At 31.8% G+C, this 27,714-nt stretch overlaps 2 protein-coding genes across 3 annotated transcripts; both read right to left on the bottom strand.

Moving 5' to 3' along the window:
- Positions 1-78: 78 nt before the first annotated feature.
- Positions 79-18,665, bottom strand: LOC140674051 (probable multidrug resistance-associated protein lethal(2)03659). 2 transcript variants are annotated; one of them, XM_072907384.1, is made up of 15 exons: positions 18,425-18,665; positions 11,825-11,951; positions 9,767-10,048; positions 8,790-9,220; positions 8,144-8,300; positions 7,053-7,255; positions 6,366-6,883; positions 6,040-6,254; positions 5,656-5,874; positions 5,338-5,524; positions 5,069-5,245; positions 4,488-4,944; positions 4,024-4,399; positions 3,063-3,759; positions 79-2,499 (listed from the first exon to the last, which is right to left on the bottom strand). In XM_072907384.1, exons 2-15 carry the CDS (start codon positions 11,899-11,901, stop codon positions 2,359-2,361), a joined length of 4,137 nt encoding a protein of 1,378 aa, XP_072763485.1. In that variant the 5' UTR covers positions 11,902-11,951; positions 18,425-18,665; the 3' UTR covers positions 79-2,358. The 2 variants fall into 2 exon arrangements, with proteins under 2 accessions (XP_072763485.1, XP_072763486.1); XM_072907385.1 differs by lacking the exon at positions 18,425-18,665 and adding an exon at positions 14,701-14,804.
- A 2,292-nt stretch (positions 18,666-20,957) lies between these two features.
- Positions 20,958-27,036, bottom strand: Polo (Serine/threonine-protein kinase polo). The gene is made up of 7 exons (XM_072907387.1): positions 26,630-27,036; positions 25,551-25,775; positions 25,237-25,454; positions 24,720-25,015; positions 24,099-24,395; positions 23,431-23,831; positions 20,958-23,087 (listed from the first exon to the last, which is right to left on the bottom strand). Exons 1-7 carry the CDS (start codon positions 26,717-26,719, stop codon positions 22,890-22,892), a joined length of 1,725 nt encoding a protein of 574 aa, XP_072763488.1. The 5' UTR covers positions 26,720-27,036; the 3' UTR covers positions 20,958-22,889.
- Positions 27,037-27,714: the final 678 nt, after the last annotated feature.

The raw sequence follows: 27,714 nt of genomic DNA, 5'->3' as shown, positions 1-27,714 counted from the left end.
TATATATATATATATATATATATATATATATATAATATAAATAATAGCATTAATTATATAAATATAACATTTGTATTTATATTTCATTTACAATGATTACATAGTAGGCACTTGTATGTAAGATATCATAATTCGCGTTTTCATCTTGAAAAAATAGTACAATGCATCTATCTACATATATAATAAATATTGATCACGTCGATTACAATACGCACCTTAATGCATGATGTAGTTTTTTACAAGAAGTAAACTCGTGAAAAACATGCGTAATCCCTCCCCCCCCCCCTTTAATCCTTCAATCTACTATCAATACCTCTAACAAAATAGTAGCTTCAAGTAACGCTAATTTGAACATTTTCATAATCATTTAAATATTTATGTAATAAGTATTATACATAATTCAAGATATTGAAATACAGTATATAACTATATTTAAAAAAGATAGATCATATTTAAAATAGATACTTATTGACGTTTAAAAGTATCAATAATAGGAGGATTAAAAAAAAAGGGTTCCATAATTACTTTCGTAACGCAGTCGCGATTGTGTGTTAATATCTCGCTTTCTAATCACGGTGGAAAATTGATTAGTATAAAAACACGATCGTCGAAAAAGGCATTAAGTTCTTTGATTCTCGTTGCTTTTTGACTTTGTATTATTTACATAAAGCTCGAGTACAATATGCGCTTTATTATTTTAATAATAATAACAATACATAATTTACTATATAAAATAACAGAGTACAAAAAAAAAAAAAAAAAAAAACAACGTGGGGTGCGTGCTTTTTTTAATGACTGCTCGTGTTTAAGTACTTCGTTTTTAATCATAGAGCAGTGACTCTACTTTTGTCGATCTGCCTTAATATACTTGTAGCACCAGTGTAACAGGAAAAACATTGCGCAATTCTTGCATGATTGCGGATATACACAGGATGATTTGGAAAAAACGAGGACTAACCGCGCGCGGGAAATAAATCACGAATCATCACTCGTTTTTCTTTCCTGCCGGACACCGTGTATATCGAAGTATATGAGTATAAAAACTAGTAGAATCTTTTTTTTCCTAACATTAAGTACAGATCTGTCTTAATTCGTTGGTTCACTGACCGATCCTGCAATAATCGTTCAAGTGCTTAAGGAGTTTTTGAAGGTAAGTTAAGGGAAGGATTAATTATTTGAGAATAATTCCTCTTAGAGTAATTGTATCCTTGAAAATATCTTAATCTTTAATTTAAATTGTCTAAATTATTGTTTATACAAAATTCTAAAGCAATAGCTCCAAATCTGTGGTCATTAAATCGATTAATCAGAAATGGTTACATCTCACAACTTTTTCGAATTTCTTGGATTTATATTCCTAGCTTATTTTCTTCATACATATTTAAAATTATTATCTTTCTAATCTAACTTTACTGAGATGAAAGTTTTATTAAAAAATATAAATAAATGATATTTTTTTCTTTCTAAACGTTTATTTTCAGCGATAAAAGATCAATGAATCCAACGTGTCGAAAGCTTCATCGTTCCTGATGGGAGACCCTGGGTCAGACTGATACAAAAGTGACTTAATAATACTGTAACTGCGGTTGTTCCGCGGTCGATGTTAGCGTTTTTCTGATTCCTCGCTGCACATATATCGCGTTGCATTGAAAAAGATAGAGAGAATTATCGAAAAAAGATGAGCTAAACGAGACTATGTCTCTTACAGTAAAAAACAATTGTTTATTGTTACTGATTTATTAATCCCCTATGAAAAGTTTCTCGCCGGTTTTCTGTATCCTTCGCGCATTCCCGAGTCCACAAGGATCTTTATATATCTGAATCCCTCCTTAAATATTTTTCTAGTGCTCCCTCTTGAATTCTAGATTATGGTGTGCATTCTTTTACCTTTGTTTATATCTACTGACACTCTTTTCTCTCTCTCTCTCTCTCTCTTTCTCTGTTATTTTCTCTTACATTCTATGTTTCGTCCACATCCATTTGATGCCTAAATCTTTGCCTAACATACGGAAGTTTTTTTTTATTTCTAAATATCGACCTAAATTGTTTGGTATATTTATATTTCTCTTTTCCCTCACTTTTATAATTCTCGAAGTTTTCAATCTCTGGAACCTTTCATACTCTTGCGGGGACCAAAATCTTGACATTTATGACATTTCTGTCAACTTTCGATGTGCCAAGATTTCTGATACCTTTCTAAATTCCAAGAATTTTTGGACTGAGCTATTTAACTATTTTTCTTAGAGTTTTATCTTTTTTTTTTAAGATAATTATTCAAATCCCTAGAGTTCTTCAAAGATAATTCTTACAAGAACAGACGAAATCTTTCTCAGAAAGATTCATCAGACTGAAGATGTTTCACAGCATGGTCGTGCGATTCAAGTAGCTGTCGCGGGCGACACCGGCCAGGGCTTCCGCCATCGCTTTGCCAGTTTCCTGTACCATACTCTTCAGATAACTCGATTCCTTCTGTAGCAGCACGTGGGGATGATCGAATTCCTACGTACGATAAAAAGTTTCGCTTTTGAGGAAAGAACTAGACGAGATTTACGATCCACTCTTGTTATGAAAGCCGTATCTTTCACGGCGAGATAGCTCAATACATACTGCGGGCTCGATAAAATATTTACGAGATATATACACTGGGGGTGATGGAAATGTTCATTCTTGCTGACGGCTATTTATATTGTAGAACAAGAAAAAGTAGCAAATACAAGTAATATTTTTGTGTCGGAGATAATTTCGAAGTTAGGAAGATAAAAGTTTGACAGTTAATGATATAATAAACGCCTAAAAAAATAATCGGGCTTCTTTGTTCAAAAAGAACTATGTAGAAAAAAATATCATAAAAATGATCAACAAGTATTTCTATGAAATCGTAAAATATTTAAACATCTTCAACACATAATTATGTTATATATTTTATTTTAAAAAAAGTGACTAAAAAAAGATGAAAAAATCAAGAAACTCATATATAAAATATTTAAATGACAAAAGCCAGTGTTTGATTGAACGACTTCTATTTTATCCAAATAAAAAAGAAGTATAAAAAATTGACTCACCACAGCACTGCCGGCGTCCATAACTAAGATACGGTCACTATCCATAACGGTGTTCAATCTGTGAGCGATCGTCAATACTGTGCACTTCTCAAACTTTTTTCTGATCGTCGTCTGGATCAGTTCGTCTGTTCGCGGGTCCACGTTAGCGGTCGCTTCGTCTAGTACGAGTATTGGGTTGTTTCGGACGATGGCACGCGCCAGGCAAACCAGTTGTCGTTGGCCGACACTGAGATTGGAGCCGCCCTCATTGACGTGCGCTTGCAGACCAATCTCCTTCAACTCGACCTCCTCGAGTGCTCGCCAGAGCAGATCGTCCGTGTACGAATCAAACGGATCGAGATTCCGTCTCAGGGAACCGGAAAATAAGAATGGTTCCTGCGGAATGATGCTGATCTTGGAGCGCAGATCGTGTAGACCGATCTCACTGGTATTAATGCCGTCGATCTCGATCGGGCCTTCTATATCAGCTAGGCGGAAAAGAGCTTGAATCAGAGACGACTTGCCGGCACCGGTTCTGCCAACAATACCAATCTTCTCGCGTGGGTAGATGACAAAGCTGAGATTCTTCAATACCGGCGGTTCCAACGGCGCATAACGCAAGTACACGTTTTTGAACTCGATCTTGCCTTCCTGTGGCCACTCAGGCTTGGGTTTTTTATCAGGAGTGCTCTCAAGAGGAGGCTCGCTATCCACTTTGCTGTAAGAGAGTTAAAATGTTTGGTTTGAAGATTGAAACATATATATTTAAATGAATCTTATATCGAAAAATAAAAGTGTGAATATTGAAAAAATCAAAATCTTGGAAAAAATACAAGATTTAAAGGAAAAGATCTAAGATTCTAAAAATAACTTTCAAAGATCTAAATGTCAAACATGCAAGATTCAAAAAAATTAGGAGCTTAAGAGCCCAAGAATGTGAAAATTCTATCAAGAAATTTGAAACGAAGATAGACACCCGTACCTGTACTCGAGAATGCGTTCTACCGAGGTCATCTGGTTTTCCAACTCGGCGCTCTGGCGCATACCCCACTGGAACATGCCGGTAAGACCGATACTCTGAGTGATTGCCAGGCCTACGTATCCACCTTCCATCGAGCCACGACCATAGTTGTCCATCACAAGGAAACTTAATGTTACTAGCACGATATACACCACGCAGAAAACGTCCAACCAGAAACCGAAGGCACGTGAGGACGCAATGAAGATATACCACGCAGATGAATGAAGGTCCTGATGACGATCGAACTCTTTCGTGAGGATCTCACTCGCTTCGAATGCGCGGATCGTTGGTAGCCCTTGAAGAGTTGCGCTTAAGTGAGCGAAGACCGGCGAGCGGGCTGAAGAGAGCAAGGTTGAAAATTTCATTTAAATTATTGGAAGAATGTATATTCATTCGTAAAACAAGACTAACAATAAGTTACTCACTGACGCCTTCAAGACGCTTGACGCTACGACTAGTAGCCAGATAGAAGACTCTCAGGTAGTAGAAAATAATGCCGACAATCACAGTGGGAATCAGCAGCCACACATTCGCGATGGCAACCACGATGATGATGCCGAGCAGCGATAGGCCGATCTGTAGACAGTCGATGAGTGCGGTAGGCAGCACCTCGTCCACCGCACCCATGTCTTTGGAAAAACGATTGAGTACACGTCCCGAAGTGTTGGTATTGAAGAAGCGCATTGTGGCGCGGCTGATGCTGCGAAACATGTAATCGTGTAGCCGTATGGAAGCGCGCATGCAGGCCCCAAAGAAGGCGAATGAACGCATCAGAGTCACGCCGATTGTTAACACTGTTAACCCTGTGAAGATATATATACATTGTATGCGCGAGAGAGGACTCCTCGCATCTTCCACGATGCCATTCTCAGTTTGGTTCACCTGTGAAAGTAAATTAAGACCTTGAAGTTCGACGTTATTGCACGATTTTTCGAAATTTAAATTTCTTGAATTTTTTTAAAGAGAAATTTGTCGATTATTTCAATTTGTACACAATTATACTTACATAGTTTTCTTCAATGTCGACCCATCTCGCGATAAAGAAATCACCGCCGCTGGCTGCTAACTGCGATAATATGCAAAGCAGAGTGACACTTAGTATCATGCACCAATTGCCCCCGGCGTGAAAGTAATCCGCATATACTTTGCCGGCAACATTGCCAGTTGACCGTATCTCAGCTACCTAAAAAAGTTATAAAATTAACATTATATTAATTTATCTAACATTACAATATAAAAAATCAAAATTTAATATTATGCAATAATTAGAATTACCTCGTCAGGTTCCTGTTTTGTAGTATCATTTGTCATAAAAGAACTCAGGGATGTAATACTTCCGGTACGCGAATTACTTCGGCTAGGAGAAGCCGAGGAAGGTCGAGAAGATTTCTCATCCAATTCTGCTTGATTCTCCAATAGCCGACCGAAATCCACTCCCATGGAGCCCAACTCGTCATAAGTACTAATAAACAGAAAATATCTTTTATAAAATAATTATATATTATAATATTCTAATATATTCTCATTCAAAGATTTTATTGAACGGCATAAAAAGGATAAAATAGCTAGAAAAAGAAAGTTCTAGGGTCGTACCCTTCTGCTTGGATGGCTCCGTCCTTTAGAACGATAATTCTGCCGACGTTATGCAGATATTGCAATTGATGAGTCACAAGAATTCGGGTCTTTCCGCGTAGATACTTGTCGATGCACTCTTCGAACATGTGCTTGCCCACGTGAGCGTCCACGGCGCTCAAAGGATCATCCAAGAGATACACATCGGCTTCGGCGTAAACGGCTCTCGCCAAGTTTATTCTATCAATCATTAATACCTTATTAATATACATAACATATTTTAATGTTATTTATATAACACGAATAGAAAATCACACGCGATTTGTAAACTGATTCTGTACGAAACTAACATTTAATTCTACTTTAAGGAAATTTTGTTTTATCAGAATAATCTAGGAAATCAACCTTGCACGCTGGCCTCCGGAAAGACTGATACCTCTCTCGCCTACTATCGTCTTATCACCATAAGGTAGCATGCTAAAGTCTCTCTTCAACTGACAAACTTTGGTCACGCGATCGTATCGGGTCTGGTCCATCTTTCGTCCGAACAATATATTTTGTCTTACCGATCCGGCAAATAGCCACGGCTCTTGACTGGCATAGGCAATTTTGCCATTAACCTGTGTTTAAAAACGTGATAAATAGTTAAATATTTTATTCCTCTTCGAGCAAAATTTGTTGACATTTATTCAGGTTTATAATATTATCATAAAAAAGGCTTGTACACATACCTGAATGGAACCTTGCTGCAAACGCAACTCCTTCAGGATGACGTTCAACAGGCTGGTCTTGCCTGCACCAACCTGGCCGACAACAGCGATCAGTTCACCCGGGCGTACCTTAATGTTGATATTTTGCAAGGTATCCTCCGACTCGCAGTCTAGCCACTTGGTGCTACCATTCTCGATGGAGATATGATGCTCGATGTAATCCGGTTGATCCGCGGTCACTTGATCGCTCTTCTTCAGATTGATTAGATCTTCCTTCGCATTTTGCTTGTAATTCTCATTCACGTTCTCCTTATAGTTCTCATTTGCATTCTTGTAATTCTCATTTCCATTTTTTTTGTAGTTTTTATTCGCGGTCTCTTTGTAGTTTTCATTTGCATTCTCCTTATAATTCTTATTCGCATTCTCTTCATATTTCTCTTTTGTGTTTTCCTTGGTTTCGAGAAATGACACTTCATCATACATCATATACTTCTGCAAGCGTCTTATGGATACTAGCGCCTCCGCCACTTGCGTTATTCCTGGAAAGAAAAAAAAATAATAGAAAAAAAAAACCACAGAAAAAGAAAAAAAAACAAGAGAGGAAATAAGAATTAAACGAAAAAATAAAGAAATGAAAAAGAACGCGCCGTCAATGTTCGAGAGTTATTAATTATAATATTAATTAATTACGTTGTGACATATACACACCTTGCGGGAAGAAAACAGTCATAGTCGTACGCAGAATGTTATAATAAGCGGTTATCATAAACACCTTTTCGGCCGTTATCTTAAAGCCGAACAACACGTAAGCCAGCACCGTGATAAACAGCGACATTCTCGTGGTAAAAATGATGAATGACATGGTGACACCTCTGATGTACGATGTGCCTCGGATAACGTCGACTTCCTTCCTGTGAACAAATTTTGCCTGGTTTTTTTTTTTACTTTTTCTCTTCAAAATTTTTTATTTTTTTTCAGTCCGCGAAAAATATGGCCACCTGATTCAATGAAGCGTACAACCAAACGAAAATACGGGAGCAAAATAAAATTGCTACTCCACGTGAAGACATCTTGGTTAAATATGTGAGTAAATTAATTAATTTGTTTTTTTAAATGGCAATATACCGTCGCATGCAAGAAAATTATGTATGACAACATTCATAATTTATTTCCGATAACGCAGTTCAGTGAACTTAGAATTAATTTGACATTGAGAATTAAAGGTTTCTGACTACGTAAAATTTTAATATAACGCAGAAGCAACATTTTGGTTTTTTTAGACAGTTCAAAACTTAACTTTATTTCAATAACTTAAATTCAAAGAAAGATTGTAGAAAGATAGAGATTATAACATTCTAAATTAATATTTATTAAAACACGTAATTTAAAAAAAAAAAAACAAAAAAGATATCATTAAAGAGCAAAACTCTTTTCGTAAGTTTTTCTATTGAAAAATTACATCTTTTGATAAGCCAGACACAAAATAAAGAAATAAAAGATCGGTGTCGCTTTCCATTAGTTACTTTATCCGATCGTATCAATAGATTTCAATCGAAATGGAAACAAAGCAAGTGCTGATTCGTTCTCAACTCGTGCTATTTTATGATGACGCAACCCGGAACAAAGACTTGTTTTATTACCTTTTTAGAGATAGCGAATCACCATTTAAATTCTTAAATACTTTCCATTTTCCTTTTTTTTCGAAAGTATAAGATTACATTTTAGATTTTTATTTAACATTGTTATTAAAACAATTAAAGTGCATTACTTGCGTAAACAATGTAAGTGGCAGTACTCACTTTCTCGCTTTTTCTATGAGCGCACTAAACGGTTTTTCCCAAGTGTACATCTTAATGGCTTGTATTCCGCTGATAATCTCGTTTGTCAATCGCACTCTTTCATCAGTCCTCATTGCGGTTCTTAATCTCAGTTCTGATGATTTTTTGCCCAGCCAACCTTAAAAATTTCAAAGTCAAGGAAATCAGATAACAAAATAAAAATGATATTTGATATTTTATACATATATAAAACCGTCGAGTATATTAAACAATACGTATTAATTTTTATTAATAATTAGAAGAATACATAGAATTTTGTTATAATTTTATTATTATAAAAATATTAGAAAATTGAACAAAATACAAAATTAAAACAAGAAATTAAACATTTTGGAATTTGGCGAATAAATAATTTAGAAATTCCAAAGTTCAAGAATTTAGGAATAATTTAGAAATTTAATCAAAAATCTGGAAGACGATTTTCGTTGCTAAACAAATTTTTTACCTACTTCTTTACATCTCAAATATTCTTTATAAATACCCGATACAAGTACGCATTATTTTTTCACTCATTGAAATATGATAAGAGACTTTGCGGATTTGCAACTTTTTCGCCAAATTACTACTACTACTAATTAGAAAACAATTGGATGAGAATGCGTCTCACCTTGCAACGGAATAAACATCAGCAGAGAGGCGACTCCGATGATGGCGGATATTCCAATGTCGAGGAAATAATACATGAAGAACGTAATGATGATGGTTTGTAAAGGTCCCATCCACAAGTAATGAAGGAATATGATGCTAATGTCGAACCTGTTGACGTCGTTGGATAACAAATTGACTGCCTGGCCAATTGTCGTTTCGCCTAGCGCGGTTCTAGTCAGTTTCAACGTCTTACGATAGATAAGCGAGCAGCAAGCCACACGTATCTTCATGCCCATATGCAGGATTCCCATCATATAGGGATGAATGATGAACACATTGACAGCGGAACAGATGATGATACCGACCGCGTACAAATAAGCGTGGAACTTGTCAACCTCCTGAGTATTGTAGTACCGTAACATCTGGCCCAGAAAGATCGGTTGCAGCAGCCTGCGTCAATATTCAGCGAAAAAGTTGATTAGAGAAAATTATATTATTTAAATTATATTACATTATACTACGTATTATATTATTATACATATTACATATTATTATATATATTAAATAGTAGGTAAAATGTATTATTTTTGAGAAAATTAATATATAATTAATATTTAATAAATTTAAAAAATTTATTTTTATTTAAAAAAAAAAATGAAAAAAAGAAAGAAAATTGGTATAAAATTAAGTAAGGATTGGTATGAAATTAATGATTTACTAATATACTTAAGCTCTTAATATTACGAAATAAAGTGATAATAATATCGGCAATGAAGAGCTAATACAGGTGTAGAGTGTAAATTAATTTCCAAGTTAAATATTGGAAAGACTTCTTTTTTATTCATATAAACGTTTCAGACTTATTTCCAGTCTTCTTCAGTAATTACGTAAGAAAAATAGAAAAAATAAAAAATTAATGACGGAAGGGAATCCGGGCTCTTTATTGCCGATATTATTATTACTTTATTTAATGATTTACGTCTAATACTCGTGTACCTGAGCACGACTTCCATGACGGCCAGAACTAATCCATATAGCAGGACCTTGAAGCCGAAACACTTGATGATGACTCTCATTAGACTGGGCTCGCTCACCTTTTTTTGGGATCCAGTCCTCGCACTTTTCTCCAACCGACGATTGTACGCCTCGCATTCTTTATCCCAGGCCTTCGCTAATTTAAGACCAAGAATACCACTTGTATGCTCTTTAAGCGGCGTGTACAAATCAGTTACTTCAAGATCTCTGCGGTAACCAACCCAAAAAGTGCGTAGGACCCAACTGCGAAGAAAAAAAGCAAAGAATACACGTTTTATTCGTTTTACAAACCGTCCGCAATTCATCCGATTCGTGCGAATTACGCTTTCTCCTCTAAAATACTATGTTCCACGGTTCTGGTCTTTTATTCAATATATTATTATTTTCGTTGTGTGTTTCGTAAGGTAAGTTCTATGTCTTTCTTTAATTTCAAATCAACAATAATCGCGAAGATAATGTTAATATTTAATACAATCGTGACGCAAACAACGCATCCGAAACTAACAATTGTGGGCAGTTTTTGCAACATTCGATGTATCGATTCTATAAAATAAAAAATTATTGAAAAATATATTATTTTATCAATTATGCATCAATAAGAAAAAAAAATAATTTAAAATATTATAATCTGCTTAAAAATTATTACTGTGATAGAATTATTATGCTAAATTATTTATGATACATTATTATAAAATAAAACATTAAATGATAATGGTTAATGATTAAAGAAAAAAATTATTTCTTAATCCGTTCATTAAATTCGTTATTAAATTCGTATTCAAATGTGAAAACATCTTTTGGTCATTGGTTTTTGTCAAAGTAATCCTCAATAATTATCTAAATTAACTCTGAAGTGTATAATTTTTTCTTTTCAAGAAAAAAAATTATAAACATTCTTAAATGCTTCTGATTCTGCTCTGATTATTCGAATAAAAGAAAATCGACAAAAAGATAACACAAATATTGCGGAGTAGAAACATTGAGAATGAAGTTTAAAAAGAAAATTATTTACTGAATAAAATAGTGCAAGATGGCCCTGACATTCGCATCTTATCGGCGACTTTCGATTTAAAGAAATAATTTTCATTTCATAACCCGTTTATCACATTATGATCCGATTTGATATCTCTACTATATACGCTGCTGCATCTGTAATATATGATCACGCACAAATAGAAAACAAAGTACTTCCTTCAGTCTTAATTACCTGTTTTTCTGTTGAATGTCGATTATGTATTCTAAAAATAACTAGTCACTCTATGAAAATGCATAAACTATAATTTAAACGCATAATAATACTCTTTTAAACATTTCCGTAAATCGACAGTGAGAGATACAATATTATCACAAATAATATATAAATAATGTATATTATATATTGAAAAAAAATATGAAATTATATTATTAAATAATATATAAATAATATATATCATATATTGAAAAAAAAGTGAAATTATATTATTAAACTGTAAAAAAATCTGACAAGAAATGCCAAATTAATATTTCTAAGAACTGCAATTTAATATAATTTTCCTTTCTGGCTCTCTCTAAAACGATTAAAGTCATCGTCTTGTTTGAGTCTCGCGTTTTCATTCAATGGAAACGTATATAAAATTACATTGAAATGTAAAGTTGAAAGAAAGTATATATGCTAATTTATTCTAATTAAATCTATCGTAATCTAATTCCAAACTTGCATGTGGGCTTTCTAAGGTAATTAAACTTATCTTGTGATTGATTCTCTCGTTTTCATTTACCTACAACCGCATATAATTCTGTCGCTTTATAAAGAAGACTCACGTCTACGCGAAACCAACAAAATGTTACACTGTCGATTTCTTGCTAAACTACTACTTCTCTCTCTCTCTCTCTCTCTCTCTCTCTCTCTCTCTCTCTCTCTCTCTCTCTCTCTCTCTCTCTCTGTCTCTCTCTCTCTCTCTCTCTCTCTCTCTCTCTCTCTCTCTCTTATTTTTATCAGGAATTTTATTGAGTGATACGTGTCTCACTTTTCGTACTTACGTAAACGTCAAGGCGCTGAGAATATTGGCGCCCGCTCTGGGATTCTTCACCTTCTTGATGTGTGCTCTCCCGTCCATGATGATGATGATGATGATGATGATGACACCGTCTCACTCTTGAGGTTCTTCTGCAAGATATAATAGATTCTCATGTAGACACAGAAACGTATATTTATACGTCACGTTGAGAAAAATCCGATGTTTAGCTGAACGCAAAAAGAAAAAAAAGACCAAAGAAGACAAGCAGCGAGAGAACAATATTCACATTGTATCTTTGACGTGGGCTCTCCGTGCTGTCTTTTTTCATTAAACAGGAGACAGATCAAATTTTATAGAGAGATCTTGATATCTTATCGACATAACACGTAAAACCAATCAAGTAATCAGCGGACCTCGTTATCAGTTACGTGACACGTATATTTTTCCACATATTCGATATAATTTTCATAATACTGGACATATTTCACATTATTGCGCACTGTTACATCTCATTATGAAAGCTAAAGCAGCTGTTTTTGATAACGCTGATAACATTGTAGCTCCTTTGCCTCTGATAATTTGCCTTTTATATATATATATATATATATTTTTTGTTTCGATTTTTATCATGTTAATATTTTCCTCTTACTATGTCAATATTTTCCTCTTACTATGTCAATTTTTTTCTTTATATTAATACTTTATTTCGAGATGTTTCATAACTAACTCTCGCAAATCGTAATTGTAATGTATAATAATTAAATTCCTAATTAAATTTATCGTAATTCAATATGTCCTTATGCACTGCTGATTTTTACTTATTGAAAAAAATTTTATATTATTGTATATTATATATAGTTACAGCATATAACAGCGTGTTAATTATCTTTAATGCTAATTATACATTATCTGTGAGTAGTTGTTTTGTTTTTAATTGAGTAGTATTTTAAAACTGCTAGATTTATGCTATAATTGTAATTAGTGCCTTAATGCTCCTAATAGAAAGCGATAAGTGAGCTGAAAGAATTTATCTTGTTTTCTTTACAAATAAACCAGTTATCTTCAAAGATAAAATTAAGACAGCCATCAAGATAGAATAGTTTACATAAAAAAATCGATGTATTATATTTAATGATAAAAGGTGATAAAAATATTTTTCAAATAATACACGTATCTAAATATATTTTATATTAACTTAACGATATTTTAATTTCAAGCTTAAAGAGATTATGTCACGCGAAAATTTACATATATTATTTTTAGCATATTTTATTTTCCTTCACTTACTCTTACAGTCTTCAATTTCGATGACGCTTGATTTTATTGTGGAAATTCTCACGTAATCAATTTTTCCAAAGCATTAGCGTTCAAAACATTCTTGACAACTTAAAAAATCGTGATTATTAATTTATCAAATTTTAACTAAACTAATTGTGAAATTAAAATACCATTAAGTTAATATACAATAAAATATATTTAGATACTTGTATTATTTGAAAAATATTTTTATCACCTTTATTTATGTCTTTATCTGGATACACACGAATTTGCTACCTGAGATACTATATATGAGGTATACGTATTCATGGAAAATTTAATTCACACGATGGAGATCCATAGGGAAATTTAACAGATCGCAGCGCAAATTTAATCTGCTCTCAACGGATAACAAGTCCATTACACTTTGTTACCAAATATTAAGTAATTAGTGGAATGATGTTATATATCTTTAACGGCTTCCACAAATGTGTTTATCATAGATAAAATTACATTGTTATAAATATGATATAATAAATAAGATTTGATGTTTTAATAAATAGAAAATGTGAGGAAAACAAGTTCTACGATATCTCTAATTCCCGTTAATCAATCATATTTAAAAAAAATTTTGTACCGTAAAGTATGCTTTGTACATATTATTTTCTTAACTCTTATTCCGTACTGTTGTTTCTTTCTTTCTAACCGTACAGATAGATCAGCATATTTTTGATAAGTTTATTAATATGTAAAAGTGTTTTAAAAAATCTGAAAAAAAAAAAACTTATATATCTTCTTTGAGCACTCTAAATAAAGATAATAAATTTGAAAAATAATTTATTTAAATATATTTCTTTATGATTATTCATTTTCGAGAAATTAACGTCATTATTAGAAAAATCATGGACAAAAACAACACACCAGTACGGAATAGGTGTTAAATATTTTACAAAATTTCTGAGAAGTTATTTCTTCAATTACGCTTCTTTCAGAATATATGTATAATTGATCAAACTTTCTTTCTGACGCGACACAAAATATATAAACAGATACATTCAGGAGATAATATAAACTTCAATGTCTTATACAGTCGGACCTCTTATCCTATGACCTTCTTGTGCTACGAAACCTCTTATCCTACGAAAAAAAATCCTCTCATTCTACGACCGCGAAAGGGGAATTATATCTCCACTCTCAAATTTTTGTCGTAGGATCAGAGGTTTAAGGGGAAGATTCCGGATCGAAAATGTAGGATAAGAGGTCCGACTGTATATACATCGAGTTACATTGTAAAGGAGTTACCAAAACAGACTTAAATAATGCCTAATACTTTGATAACGAAATTGCGATAAACAAGGGCGCAACGATATAGACAGTGACTTGCGTTAAAGACAATGTAAAAACATTGTAATTTTTTGAACACGTTCACGCACCTGTGAAAATATATTCCGATAACCGGAGATGATGTTAAAGAAATATCGTACAAAATCGAAATGCTTGCCTAGAATTTTCACATATTGAAGCAACACGTTGAGAAATTAATAGAATCACAATACACGATTTCCTAGATAATTTTATTATTTATTATATATCCGAGATGATTATAAAATATATAGTAATATGAAAAATAATTTTCCTGACCTGACCAAATTAACGTGAACACCATCAACAAGTATAACGAAAAAGTGTCATTTTACAAAACTGTTACACGAGATGAAACAAATATTTTCCACGTTCCTCGATACATGATATATTTCTTGTAAAAGATATTTTTATCTATACCATAACACAAACACAAGACATTATTTACACAGAACAAATAGAATTAAATAACTTACAATAACAGAACAAGTATATAGTAACAAGCAGATTCTCTTTTTAATTGAATTAAGCTATCTCTGTATAATATTTTAACTTTTTTTCAAAATGCTAATCCCGTAATTTATTTATCTATTTGTCGCGTCACTGTAATATTCTATATTGTCGCCATTGGCGCATCCGTCTGTCGGCATTGCACCGACAGCATTATCAGAATATTGTCAGAGCAATTAACCGTAGTCGTAACATACAACACACGGCAATTAGCCAGACACTCGCCCGGCGATAAGAAAATAAAGTTGCACGATAGTTGTATTTGTATATTGTATTCTCTTTTTTTCTGCGCGCTAAAAAAATGACCGTTTCTTAATCGATTTTGCGTAATTTCCATTTATTCCCTGGCGAAATTTTTTCCAATTACTGGAATTTTTAATCTATCAACGTATATTTTTTATTTGTAATATCTATTTTATTGATTCAATTTATATTTTTTTCGCAATAGAGTAGCTCGATGTTCCTCTCTACATGAGAGATATTTTTTGAAGTAATATTATATTATATACCTAGCTATATATTTTTGTATCTTATTATATTATTTTTTTTATCGTTTATATATATTATTTTTGATTATAAATGAATAGAACACGTTAATAAAATATTGGAGATTATTAATCCAATGGGGTGGAAATTCTTTGCTATATTTTTTTTCGCTGCCTTAGTCTTATTTATACCCTCCCAAATTATTACATAATAGTCAATTAAGATTAATTCATTGCTGACGCACAACTGTCGATATAAATTATAACGTTATTTGAACATCATGTTCAAATGCGTAACGTTTCATTTTCTATCACATTGATAAAGATAGCATTATTGATTTATTCGGCACGCCTTTCACTACTTTTCATTTAATGAAAGGCTCGATCAATTTTATGTCAATTTTATTTTTATAAGTTGGTCCAGGAAAGGGACAAACGGCAATATGTATTTTGAGAGAAAGATTTGCGGAAAAAATAGAGAGATAGAAAGAGAAAGAAAATTAAAATTAAGACAGCTCTTTAATATAGTTGCTTTTCCGTTAATTTTATTTTAAAAGAAAATTTTTAAATTAAGAAAAGACAAAAGATAAAATTCTGTGTGTTTCGACTAAGAAAATTTGTTAGGCTATTAGCTAAATATAAGCTCAAACAAACACAATGCAAATATTTCATATAATTATACGTAATATGTTCTATTTTAATGTAACTCGATGTATACATATAAGATATTGAAGTTTATATCATCTCCTGAATGTGTTTATTTATACATTTTGTGTCGCGTCAGAAAAAAAGTTTGATCTTGATTTAATCAATTATATATTCTGAAAGAAGCGTATTTTAAGAAATGACAATTCTCAAAAATTTTGTAAAATTTTTAACACTTATTCCGTACTGGTGAGTTATTTTTATCCCTGATTTTTCTAATAATAATATCAATTTCTCGAAAATGAATAATCATAAAGAAGTACATTTAAATAAATTATTTTTCAAATTTATTATCTTCGTTTAGAATGCTCAAAGACGGTATATAAGTTTTTTAAGATTTTTTAAAACACTTTTACATATTAATAACATATATAATACATATATATGTATATATAATATATAAAGTAAAATAATATAATAAGGTATATAACATATAAAAGAAAATGATCCATACGAATAGTAATTTCTTTTCGCGCTGTCCTTTTTCGGAGTTTCACCTTTTTATTCAATGGTATTAGCTTTAACTTTCAAGGACAAGAGCGATCAAATAGGCTGAAATATTCATTGTCTCTCATCAATTTCTACTTTTCTCAAATTATTTATCGCTTGCTCAACATTGATCGCATTTATGTCTCTCACTCTCTCTCTCTCTCTCTCTCTCTCTCTCTCTCTCTCTCTCTCTCTCTCTCTCTCTCTCTCTCTCTCTCTCTCTCTCTCTCTCTCTCTCTCTATTCTACGTAATACATTGTTACATATATAGAATAATTAAAACGCGATGTGTGTGTGAGTAATTATTTGTATGTGAATTTATCTATTATTTCAGAATTGAATTTTTACGCGAGTGATAAGTAAAATGTATAGCTCTTATACTTAATAATCTATAAGAATTAATCGAAAGGAATAAGTAGGAGTAAAATGCCTTTTAATTTCAGTTTTATCGTCATCAATATCAAAATTTTCTTATCTATTTAAGTCTTCATCAAATCTGGTTTATCAAGATTCTTACGTTTTTCAAGAGGCCTCTTTTATTTTGGATTATTTATAAGCTAATCATGATTATAAATATCTTTTAATCTGTTTATTAAATACAAAATATATTTTATTAAATCAAGGAAATTTCTACTGTAATAATATACAAAATTAAAAGCAAGAGACATTTCCCGAAAACTGTGTATATAAATAGGGATGGCAAATTTCTTTTTTAATTAATTTATTTTAACATTTAATTAAAAATATTTAATGTGTTATATATATATATATATATATATGTGTGTGTGTATGTATGTGTGTGTGTGTGTGTGAGTATGGATATATATTCTCTACAATAAGATTTATTGGAGTCTGCCTTATCTAATGATAAACTGCGTTCTGAATTCTCGCGATATCATTAAATGTTATGTCAATCACATATGTTTAGTCAAACATCAGTAAAATCTCAACATCTCTGAAATCTTGAATTATCCATATCAAAATAAAAAAAAAAAAAAATTGCTTACAGAATACATAATTACGAAAGGCGAATCCAAGATTCCACATATACTCTTTGGACATGTACATACATATGTGACATTTTATTCCACTCAAACAAGCGTAAACATCCGTCGCTAATGCAAGTATTATTTTATAATTTGATATAACGTTAAAGCAAAGTGACTCATCAAAGTATTGGGAATCCGAATCATGTACCGACAACATGAGATATACATACACATTGGATATAGTTATCGATGAGAGTGTAAAAGTATGGGGCTTACATAACAGACGACAATAAAAAATTACGGATAAAAGATGAATTGGAGTGATTAAATTTGCCTTTCAAGGATCTTCCCTTTTTCAAACACGTATTTTCCTGTAAATTTTCGAAAGTTTTTCTTCCAATCTGGTATCCATGCTCTCTGAGACGAGAATAAATTTAATAAACTTCAAAGGCACAAAAATTAAATATATTTAAGACTCTTAAAATACAAATTATATAGTTTACGTCAAGATCAAGACATAAAGTTTTGCTGGAAATATTTTCTCTCATATTCGTAAAACATTTAGAAGAAAAACTTTACTAATATAAATCAATAATGCATATTGAATCACTATAGATTGCGTTAATATATCTATATAACATGAAAGTAGCAGGAAAAATCGAAGAATTTAATATCGATGAAAACCATTGAAAATTAAGAGAGAAGACGCGCGAAAAGGAAGTGTCACCGGAAAAAACGTGCTTTTATGTAACTACTTTGATTCGGATTTCCCGAATCACGCTTGTCAGTGGTTATAATTTCGCCCGAATTTCCTGGGGCACTTACCTCAGGATCAATCTGCTTGCTTCGGGCAAAAGGGGTTGGTATACTTTATCAGGATCCCATAACGTTCCCGTCCGATAACGCGTGCGACGAGATCCCGGCGAGAATGATGACGGGAGAACCAAATGACGTCCACTCCAACGAAAGACTTTTACTAGATTGCTCGGTCGCGTGCACGTATCCATTGGCTAATCCCAAACGCGACTGCACGTGACGTTGATCCACCGTCGATTCCGCGTAAACGGCGTGAGACAAAGATTTCTCGGCAATTTTCTCCATCTTTAGTTCACGAGCGCCACACGACGTAATTTCATGAAAATCTCTTTAGACACTCTTGCATAATCGATGGTCGATAAATCGTAAGCAAAGAGGCGGGATATATTTGAAATTATCATATGCTAATCGTATGCTATTAGAACGATATAACGTAATTAATGAAAAGTATTGCACTCACAGTATTTTACGACAATTGTTTGTTCGAAACGCACGCATAGATGGCTTATTATAAAAAATATATATAAAAAAAAAAAAAATAATTTTTACAACTATGTTAATTAGGATGAATATAATTTTGATGATTTTAGATGCTTGCGATTGTAGTTAAAATCAGAAAACAAACTCCAAGACACAATCTTCCTGTCTAAGAATATAGTATACGTAGAAAATATTAGTGATACACAAAAAAATTTTGTGTTCTATATATATATATACTTCTACAAAAAAAATTGCTATAACTTCATTTCAAATTTCACAAGAATTTCTCTTTAGTTTTTCTTAGATTGTAAATTATAATAAATTATATCGTATTAAACTATAATATATAATAATAAATTCTTTCGTCATCTCAAAATCCTTGAATCCTTTAAATTTTTTAATTTTTGAGATGATTAAAAAATTTATTAAAATTTCGCATTATACATAAATTTTATAAATAAATTGTTGATATCGATATTATATTCACTTATAAGTAATGCGAAAAATACTTTATAACGCTATAATACTATATAATTATAAATAATATTCAAATAAATTATAATATTTAAAAATACTTTATATCAATATATAGAAAAGATAATTATATGCACTAAAACTTTTAGAATATCCTTTTTTATCAATTTGATGTAAGTACAAAGCTATTAAATATAATAATAAAGAAAAACATATTAATTGTATAAAGCCTTGTAATTTAACGCACTGAAGGCAATTTCCTAAAGAGCGTAAAGTTTCTGATTCGAATCTCTAATGAATAGACATGTCAATAGTCTCAATCAATGAGCGAATAATTTCGTGTCAATAAAGAGATTCCAATCAGATGTTGCACTTGTCGAAGTAAATTTTGCGACACAGTGATCTTTATGCTTATAAAAAAAGGAAACAATTTATTTTTCTATTAATAAGTTTTTAAAACCATGTTATACATTGATATCTTGCAGAAATATTATCCTAATAATTTTTATCTAGCTTTTTTTCTAATATTTTTTATTTAAAGATAAACTCGCATTTCTTCTTGGTCGTAAGCACATCATTCACCTCGTATATATCACACTTATTTATAATTCTATCCGTTACCAACAACTCTCTATGTACACTTTAATTTTTTAGCATATTTATTGTTTTATGTACATCTTAATTTTCTATCTGAATTTTTTAGCATATTACAATTTTTTCTCCTTCCTGCTCTAGACATATATCTAACTTAACATAACGTCATTCGCTAAGCTAATATCGCTTTTTCTATATTAGTTTCTAATTATTAACCTATTATTATTTACCTATTAATGTTTCGTTATATACTCAAAGAAAATGAACTCTCCTCCCCCTCTCGTTCAGTCTCTTCGTGATTTAAACAGATTTTTACGGATCCTTACAAAAATTTTCATTATTTTTATGAAATTGCTATTCAATCTCAGTTTTTAATAATTCTTCTCCTTAAATCGTTATATAAGTGAAATGTATGTTATATTATATCTTAATTTGCGTTACCAACTTGTTAACAATTGGTACTTGAAATTTCAATTTAGTTAAATATTTCAATTTCTTATATTCAAACTTGCTAAAGTCTGTGGATTCTAAAAAATTTCCAAATTATTAAAAATGGGAACATTTAACAGAGTTGAAATTTTTAAATACCAATCGTTAATGCAAATTAAAGTTTATTACAACACAATTCACTTATTATCATAATGACTTAAGAAAAAAAATTATTAGAAATATTATGTTTATAAATATTTAAACCAATTATTATAATTATTGGATTCTCTAGAATCTTTCAGATCTATGGAAATCAAAGAGTCGGTAGATTTGATAAAAGATTATTTTTTTTAGATTATTTAAATATTCGACCAAAAACTCTTCGAGGTGTAAGATCTGCGAAAATTCAGATTTCCGGATTTCTCAAATACTATATGGTTCTATTCGGTTTTTTTGGATCCTCTAGTCGTTCTAGCTTCTTCATTAAATCTATCGATCCTCTGAATATATATAGATGTAATCACACACTATAGATAAAAAAAAAAGAGAGAAAAAAAACAAAAACTTTTGTAAGTATCCAATACTACAATATAATTCTATAAAAATTAATGTAAGCTCTGTGTAACAATCTAATATTACAAAAAATCATACAAAAAAAATTATAGTTCTGTCAGTATAACATATCGTGCATCGAGTTTAGTTCGCATTTAGTTAACACACATTGGTCATTTCGCTTTGTAAAAAAATATAGTCTTCGTATAGGTCGTCTCTTTACTAGACACAGCATAGTCTTCACACAAAATAGTTCGATATAACCAACTCTGTACTTTTAAATCTTTCTAACCAATCAAAGCAATGCAAGAAAAAGTATACATTATAATTTAACAAAATCAATCACTATTCATTTTCCATATTTATTTTTCGATTTTATAGGAAAACGTTTAAAAAAGTTTTCACAAGTTTTGTCTATAATCTGCATTCAATATTCAATTTTACTTATTTATATACTTATTCATTTAAACCGAATTTTTTATAAGTTAACATCGTATTACGTCACAATTTAATTTTTATATATATTTTTTTAATCCTTGCATTTTTACATACAAATTTCAAAAGTATTCTCTTCCTTGCAAAATGTCTAATTTTTAATTTAACTATTACCTCCAAAACTAAATGTAATTTTTCAAAATAAAGGAGATTTGTGTTTCGTTTCAAATAACAAAAATGAAAAATATAATTTTTCCAAAAAAAGTATCTCAGAAGTAGATTTTAATAAGGTACTTATTTTTCATGATCTTATAAAATTTTCGTTCTTATATACAAAACATAAGTCCCCTTTATTCTAGAACATTATACACGTTTGTTTTGAAAATAATACCGTTTAAAAAATTTAACATTCTACCAAAAAAAGAATTGTTTTGAAATTTATTAATTTTTCTTATATTCATTTATTTGAGACAAAAAATATTTCTCTTATTTTTTTGTTAAAACTCCTCTTAAACATATGTCATTATAAAGTTCTATAATATAAGTCTCTTCTTAAATAAGCTTTTGTTATTAGTTAGTTTAGTTATAGTTTAAGAGTTATTATTCAGAGATTAACATTTGTAGTATTCGCATTGCTTTGAACAAGTTCGAGTGAGAAACTTTGAGCTAGTGAATCATTAGTCAGAAGACTAGCTTCTGCAAATTTTCGTCTCATCTTAGTTGTGAGAACGAAATCAGATTGCACTACTCCGTCGAATCAAGATAATCCTCACCCTTCCGCGTTTTTTTTTTTTCGTTTTTTTTTTGCAATGGACACAACACGAGATTTTTTGATGAAAGATGATTTACTTGCAAAGCCAGAGCAAAATACCTTTTGGGCAATTGTTGCGGATCAACGAAGACAAGAAGTCTCTCGCAGAATCCTCAGCAACTAGCGCAAGGAACAATAATTTAGAGGGAAAAAAATTAAACAGGAGAGTAATAGGAATATAAGAGTGAGAAAATGTTTCTTTAGGATTTTAAATGTTAAAGTTAACTATAATGTTAGCAGTTTCGATTTCAGTATTATATTTAGAAACATGAACAGAAGGTTCGATAACAACTGATCAATTTATTCTAAGTAATGTTTATGAGAAACGGTATACTGAAGAATGGGATGGAAATGGACTGAAGATCTTGTCGTGAAGTATCTCACCTTCGTTGAACGTGATCGGCTCTTCTCCCTCTTTCTCTCTTTTTGTACTAAGTAGTAAAAAAGAAAAGGAAAAAAATTCGCCTAGCAAAAATCTATATGTCTGTACAAAAATCGATTGAAGATAGAGGGAGAATCATGTATAACTGTAACCCCCGACTTGCCAGTTTTTCTTTTTAACTACAAAGATAGCACTATCAGAAAATAAATATAAATGTTGCGTTTCTAAAGATAGTTTACGATACCAGGAGAGGCGCAGCATTCGATATTTCTTTTCTCTCTTCCATCTCTCTCATTTTCTCTTAATATAGACAATTTTTATCGGACCTGAGAATTTGCCAGCATCAATCCGATTTTCTCGTACGCATACATCAAATTCTTCGCTAATCCCTTAGAGCAACCGTGTTCCTGAATAGTCTGGAATCTATAAGTTCTGAAATTCTTGTCATGATCAATATAGGTGACTGCTGCCATCAGAGGGCACATAATGATCTTTGCATGATCCAAAAAGTTGACCTGAAACGTGAGAAGAACAAGGAGTAATATTATAATAGTTCTAACATAATAATAACTATATCACTAAGTAAATATAATATGTTATGCTTTCTCATTATTAAAAGTTTGTATGTATTAAAATAAATTATAAAGAAATATATAATAAAATGCAAAAAAAAAGAAAAAAACAAACAAATTAATATATAAAGATATTGTTAAATAAAAAATAGGAACAGATAAGAAAATAGTTTAGAAAAAGTTAAAGTATGAGAAATATGAGATCAAAAAATCTAATTTATCAAATATGCAAGATTTACAAAATAATAATAAGTTTATAGAGATGTTCGATTAATTTAATACTCACTTGCACTGTGCCATTGGTTAATTGCATCACGACAGCCGTTTGTGTTCTGAACCACTGGTGTATATAGGGTATTCTGGATAGAGAGTCACTCTGCTTCACCGCGATAGAGCCGCCGGCTTTCATCAAATGCTCATTCATGTATTTTAAAAAGAAGTTCATCAGTTTCATTTTCTTTTCGAGATTTTCGGGATATTCCTTGACCGTGTAGTACAACTCATCGCCCTCACGATTAATGTAATGAATATTAAAACCATTCGCTAACATAATCAACCGTGTGCCATCATTGTACATCACGCCGACGCCATCGTCGGACAATTGATATCCAAAACCATATTTATCCGAGTAATCCACCCATTTACTAATCCAGATTACAGGTTGCGCCGCTGGGTCAGTCATCTCATCTGCAAATTTTCCAAAAAACATATCTTTTTAACATCGTTAATAATATCAAATATGACAATAGCATTTTAGTTATTATATTTATATAATCGATTACGTTTAATTTAAAATTATATTAAGAAGTATTTCTTAATGTTATATTAAAAAATATATATCTAAAAATATTTTCTGAAGATAATAGAAATTCTTTTATATTAAGTCTATTATATATTATATATTCTACCAAAGATATAATTTTGCAGAAAGACAGTTTTTTTATTATAATGTACCTCCTGAAGAAGTTATATCTTTAGCAGGCTTGAATTTTAGCACTGCAGCCAGTTGTTCTTTCAATGTGTAAAGCATCTTCTTGATATCATGATTGACTCTCTGTGGTTCCATTATCTCGGCATTGAGCTTGGCTTTTCGCAACGGGCTGTTTGGCACCCGAGAGGCCAGAATGTCTTGTTCTGAGTAGCCGTTAAGATTCATCTCTCCAAGTGGTTTGCGATTGCAATGTGACTCAAGCATGTCTAAACGCGGTGCCATTGTCAAGCAAGAAAGTGGCAAACTTGTCGGCATATATCCTGCAATTATTAAAAAAACAATTAGAAAATGAAGAGGAAAAAAATGTAATTTATTATTCTTTTGGCTTATTAATAGAAAAAAAATATTAATTAGTGCATAAACATTTATGTCTGTAATGATTGTTAAGATAAGATAAATTAATAAGTATTCAAAGTAGAAAAAAACCTTAAATTATAGGCATGTGAAAAATTAGAGCAAATTAATAAATAAATTAAATTTACTAATTACTTATTATATTTAAAAATTTTCAGGGAATTTGTATAATTACTTTATCACAAAAGTAAGTATTCAACAACTTCACATTTTATAAAATAAAAACGTACCAGAAGTGAAGAAAATATCCTTCATCAATTTTGAGACAGATGGACGTTTCGATGGATTCAATTGCAGCATATTTGCTACCATGTTCATGGCAGGCTTGCTGATGTGTTGTGGCGTTTTATACTGCACTTGCTTAATCCTAGAATATGTCTCCTTCAAACTGGACGTCTCGAAGGGTGGTTTGCCTGCAAGTAGAGTGTACATTATGCAGCCGATGCTCCATATGTCGGCCTCATACGAATGTCCGACCTTCATCAACACTTCCGGCGCTATGTAATTCGGAGTACCACAGACAGTTCTGTCAAAAAATTCAGTCAAGTCATTAGATAATTAAGAAACTAAATCCTTATTTTTGATAAAGATTAAAAATTTTATTAAAATTTAATTTATGAATGTTTACTTAACTCTAAAAAAATTAAATTTTATAAGAGATAATTTAATACTATCATTTAGAGAATGTATATAAAATATATATGTAAATTTCTATATAAATATGTTGTATATTTGAGTAACAATTACTTTTTCCGTTCACCATCATGTTCCAATCTGGTTGCTAATCCAAAATCACCAATCTTAACTTGCAACTCGTCGTTTAAGAATAAATTGCCTAATTTTAAGTCTCTGTGAATTATTCTGTGCTGATGTAAGTAAAAGACTCCGTCCAAGATTTGTTTCATAAAGTATCGAGTTTCACATTCTGACAATGCTTTCCTGCGTTTGTGTAACTCCATCATTGACTAAAATATTAAATATTCATAAAAATGATTATAATTGATAATTGATTATAATCGATACTCATAAAAAAATTCATAAATGTTGTAAAGAATACTTACTCTCTTACGACAGAGTTCCAAGATAATATAAACATTATGAGAATCGTCAAAGAAACCATGAAAACCAACGATATGTTTGTGTTTCAAGGTTTGGTGAATTGCTATCTCTTGCGTCATTTTCTCTCTCTGGTTGCTTTTGATCATCAATGACTTTGGCACAATTTTCCCAGCAAACACTTGATGTGTCTTTGATTCCGTGATCTCGTAACATTTTGCAAAGCCACCCTAATGAAATTAAAAGTAACAAAACAAAAATTTTAATTATAATAAAAGCAAAACTTTAATGTTAAACAAAAAATATAATAAAATTTTGGAAAAAAAATTTTAATTACTAGGTGCATTCAATACTGAAACAGAGACTAAGACTTTTATCGAACAATATCCTTAGTCCTTGTTTCAGTTGAATATACCTGATGTAAAACTCAATTTTATATATTAAATTAATATATACACAACTTATAACAATAAACAAATTTTATATACATAACTTATGACAAAAAAAAAAAAAACTAATACCTGTAACATAGAAAATTGAATTAAATGTTAGATTTTTATTTCGTATATTGTAATTACAAATTATATATACACATGCATATAAACAAAACATGAAAGTAAAGTAGTAAAGCATCGACATAAAAATAACAAAGTTAAACCAATGAGTCAAAGGGATCCTAAAGTCTGTTAGTTACAACACATATCACCAATATATGTACATATATAAAAATGCAACAGGTGTGTCAGATTCGCAATCCAACAAAAATGTGACAACTAAAAAGAACATGACTTTACAGGATAACGAACTTTTGAGTAGGTGACAAATTTTATCGTGATTGCGGAAAAAAAAAAAAAAATAGTATTTTCAGCTTCGACAACTTTCTCGCATATTCGAATAATTTCTTCGATGTGTGTCACGAATCTTTTCAATCCGCGAATTAACATCCTCTTCGGGGCACGCGGATGCAAGTGTCGCACGCCACGAGACCGTGACGTAGTAGGAATCCATAGAGGGAGGCTCGCGAAAATCATGCACGAGTAAAGATCGCAAAAAAGACGAAGGCTCGATGGTCGTTTTCTCTTACCTTGCCAAAGAACCGGCCTTTCGTGTAACTCGTGCCGTTGTTGGCATCGTATATTACATTCGGTATCGTGCACTCTTCGTCCTTCGACATCGCGAGCCGATAAACAAACTGACAATGAGTCTCGGACTATGTTAGGTAATTGCACCCGTTGTCGTCACGTTCGTTCGCGCGACCGGCGTGATCGCGGCGATTCGACAAAAATCGACGAAAATAATATGCACAACAGCAGTTTTAAATAAAGCCAACACTGCGGCCACCTATATCCTACAGCTTCTCTATCGCACGATCGCGAGCGGGATTACGACAGGAAGGCCCGAGACAGTCGTGTATGCGCACCCCCGCCACTAGGTACCGCAAAGAATTCGCCGTTCGCCGAACTTCTGTTCGAACTGCTATTTTTCTTCTTGTCGCGGAAGACACGCAACGGCTCGTCGGTTTAAATGTCGCACGGTCGACCAATCGCCGGCTTACCGGCAAATCACGTGGTCACGTGTTTCGCGCGCGATTCGACGCCACCATGCGGTCGTTGACAGCACTGAATTGTAATAGTAAGTTTGTTCTTTAAGCCCGTATCAGACTACGAATTGAAAATTGAGGATTGAAGATTAAAGATTAGAATTTGACTAATCAGAATAAAAGGAACTAAAATTGCTCTTCCTTGATTGGTCAAATTTCAATCTTCAATCTTTAATCTCAATTTTTAATGCGTAGTCTGATACGGGCCTTAAGCCTCGTCTACAATAGCCGTAGAACGTAAGGTCGCAAGCAAATTGACCAATTTTCGAAAATGCTTGACTGTCATTGGTCAATTTGCTATTGGCTATTGTAGACGAGGCTTTAGGCCGGTTCTACAATAGCTATCGTAAGTCGTATGTCGTTGACCAGAGTTGACCAATCATATTCGATTATTCTTCTCTAAAGTCAACTGTAATTGGTTAATTTTTTACGACTTACGACTCCATTGTAGACCAGACCTTACATGGGCTGCGTTTCGAATCATACCAAATCATACCAGCGATTAGTGTACCATATAGTTCAATGGCGATTGGCGATTGCGTCTGCGTTCGCATTTGAAAAGTAGAGCT

The sequence above is a fragment of the Anoplolepis gracilipes genome, chromosome 15, assembly GCF_047496725.1.
Source record: "Anoplolepis gracilipes chromosome 15, ASM4749672v1, whole genome shotgun sequence".
In the NCBI taxonomy this organism is placed as follows: Eukaryota; Metazoa; Arthropoda; class Insecta; order Hymenoptera; family Formicidae; genus Anoplolepis; species Anoplolepis gracilipes.
This window is presented reverse-complemented; position numbering and strand designations above follow the sequence as displayed.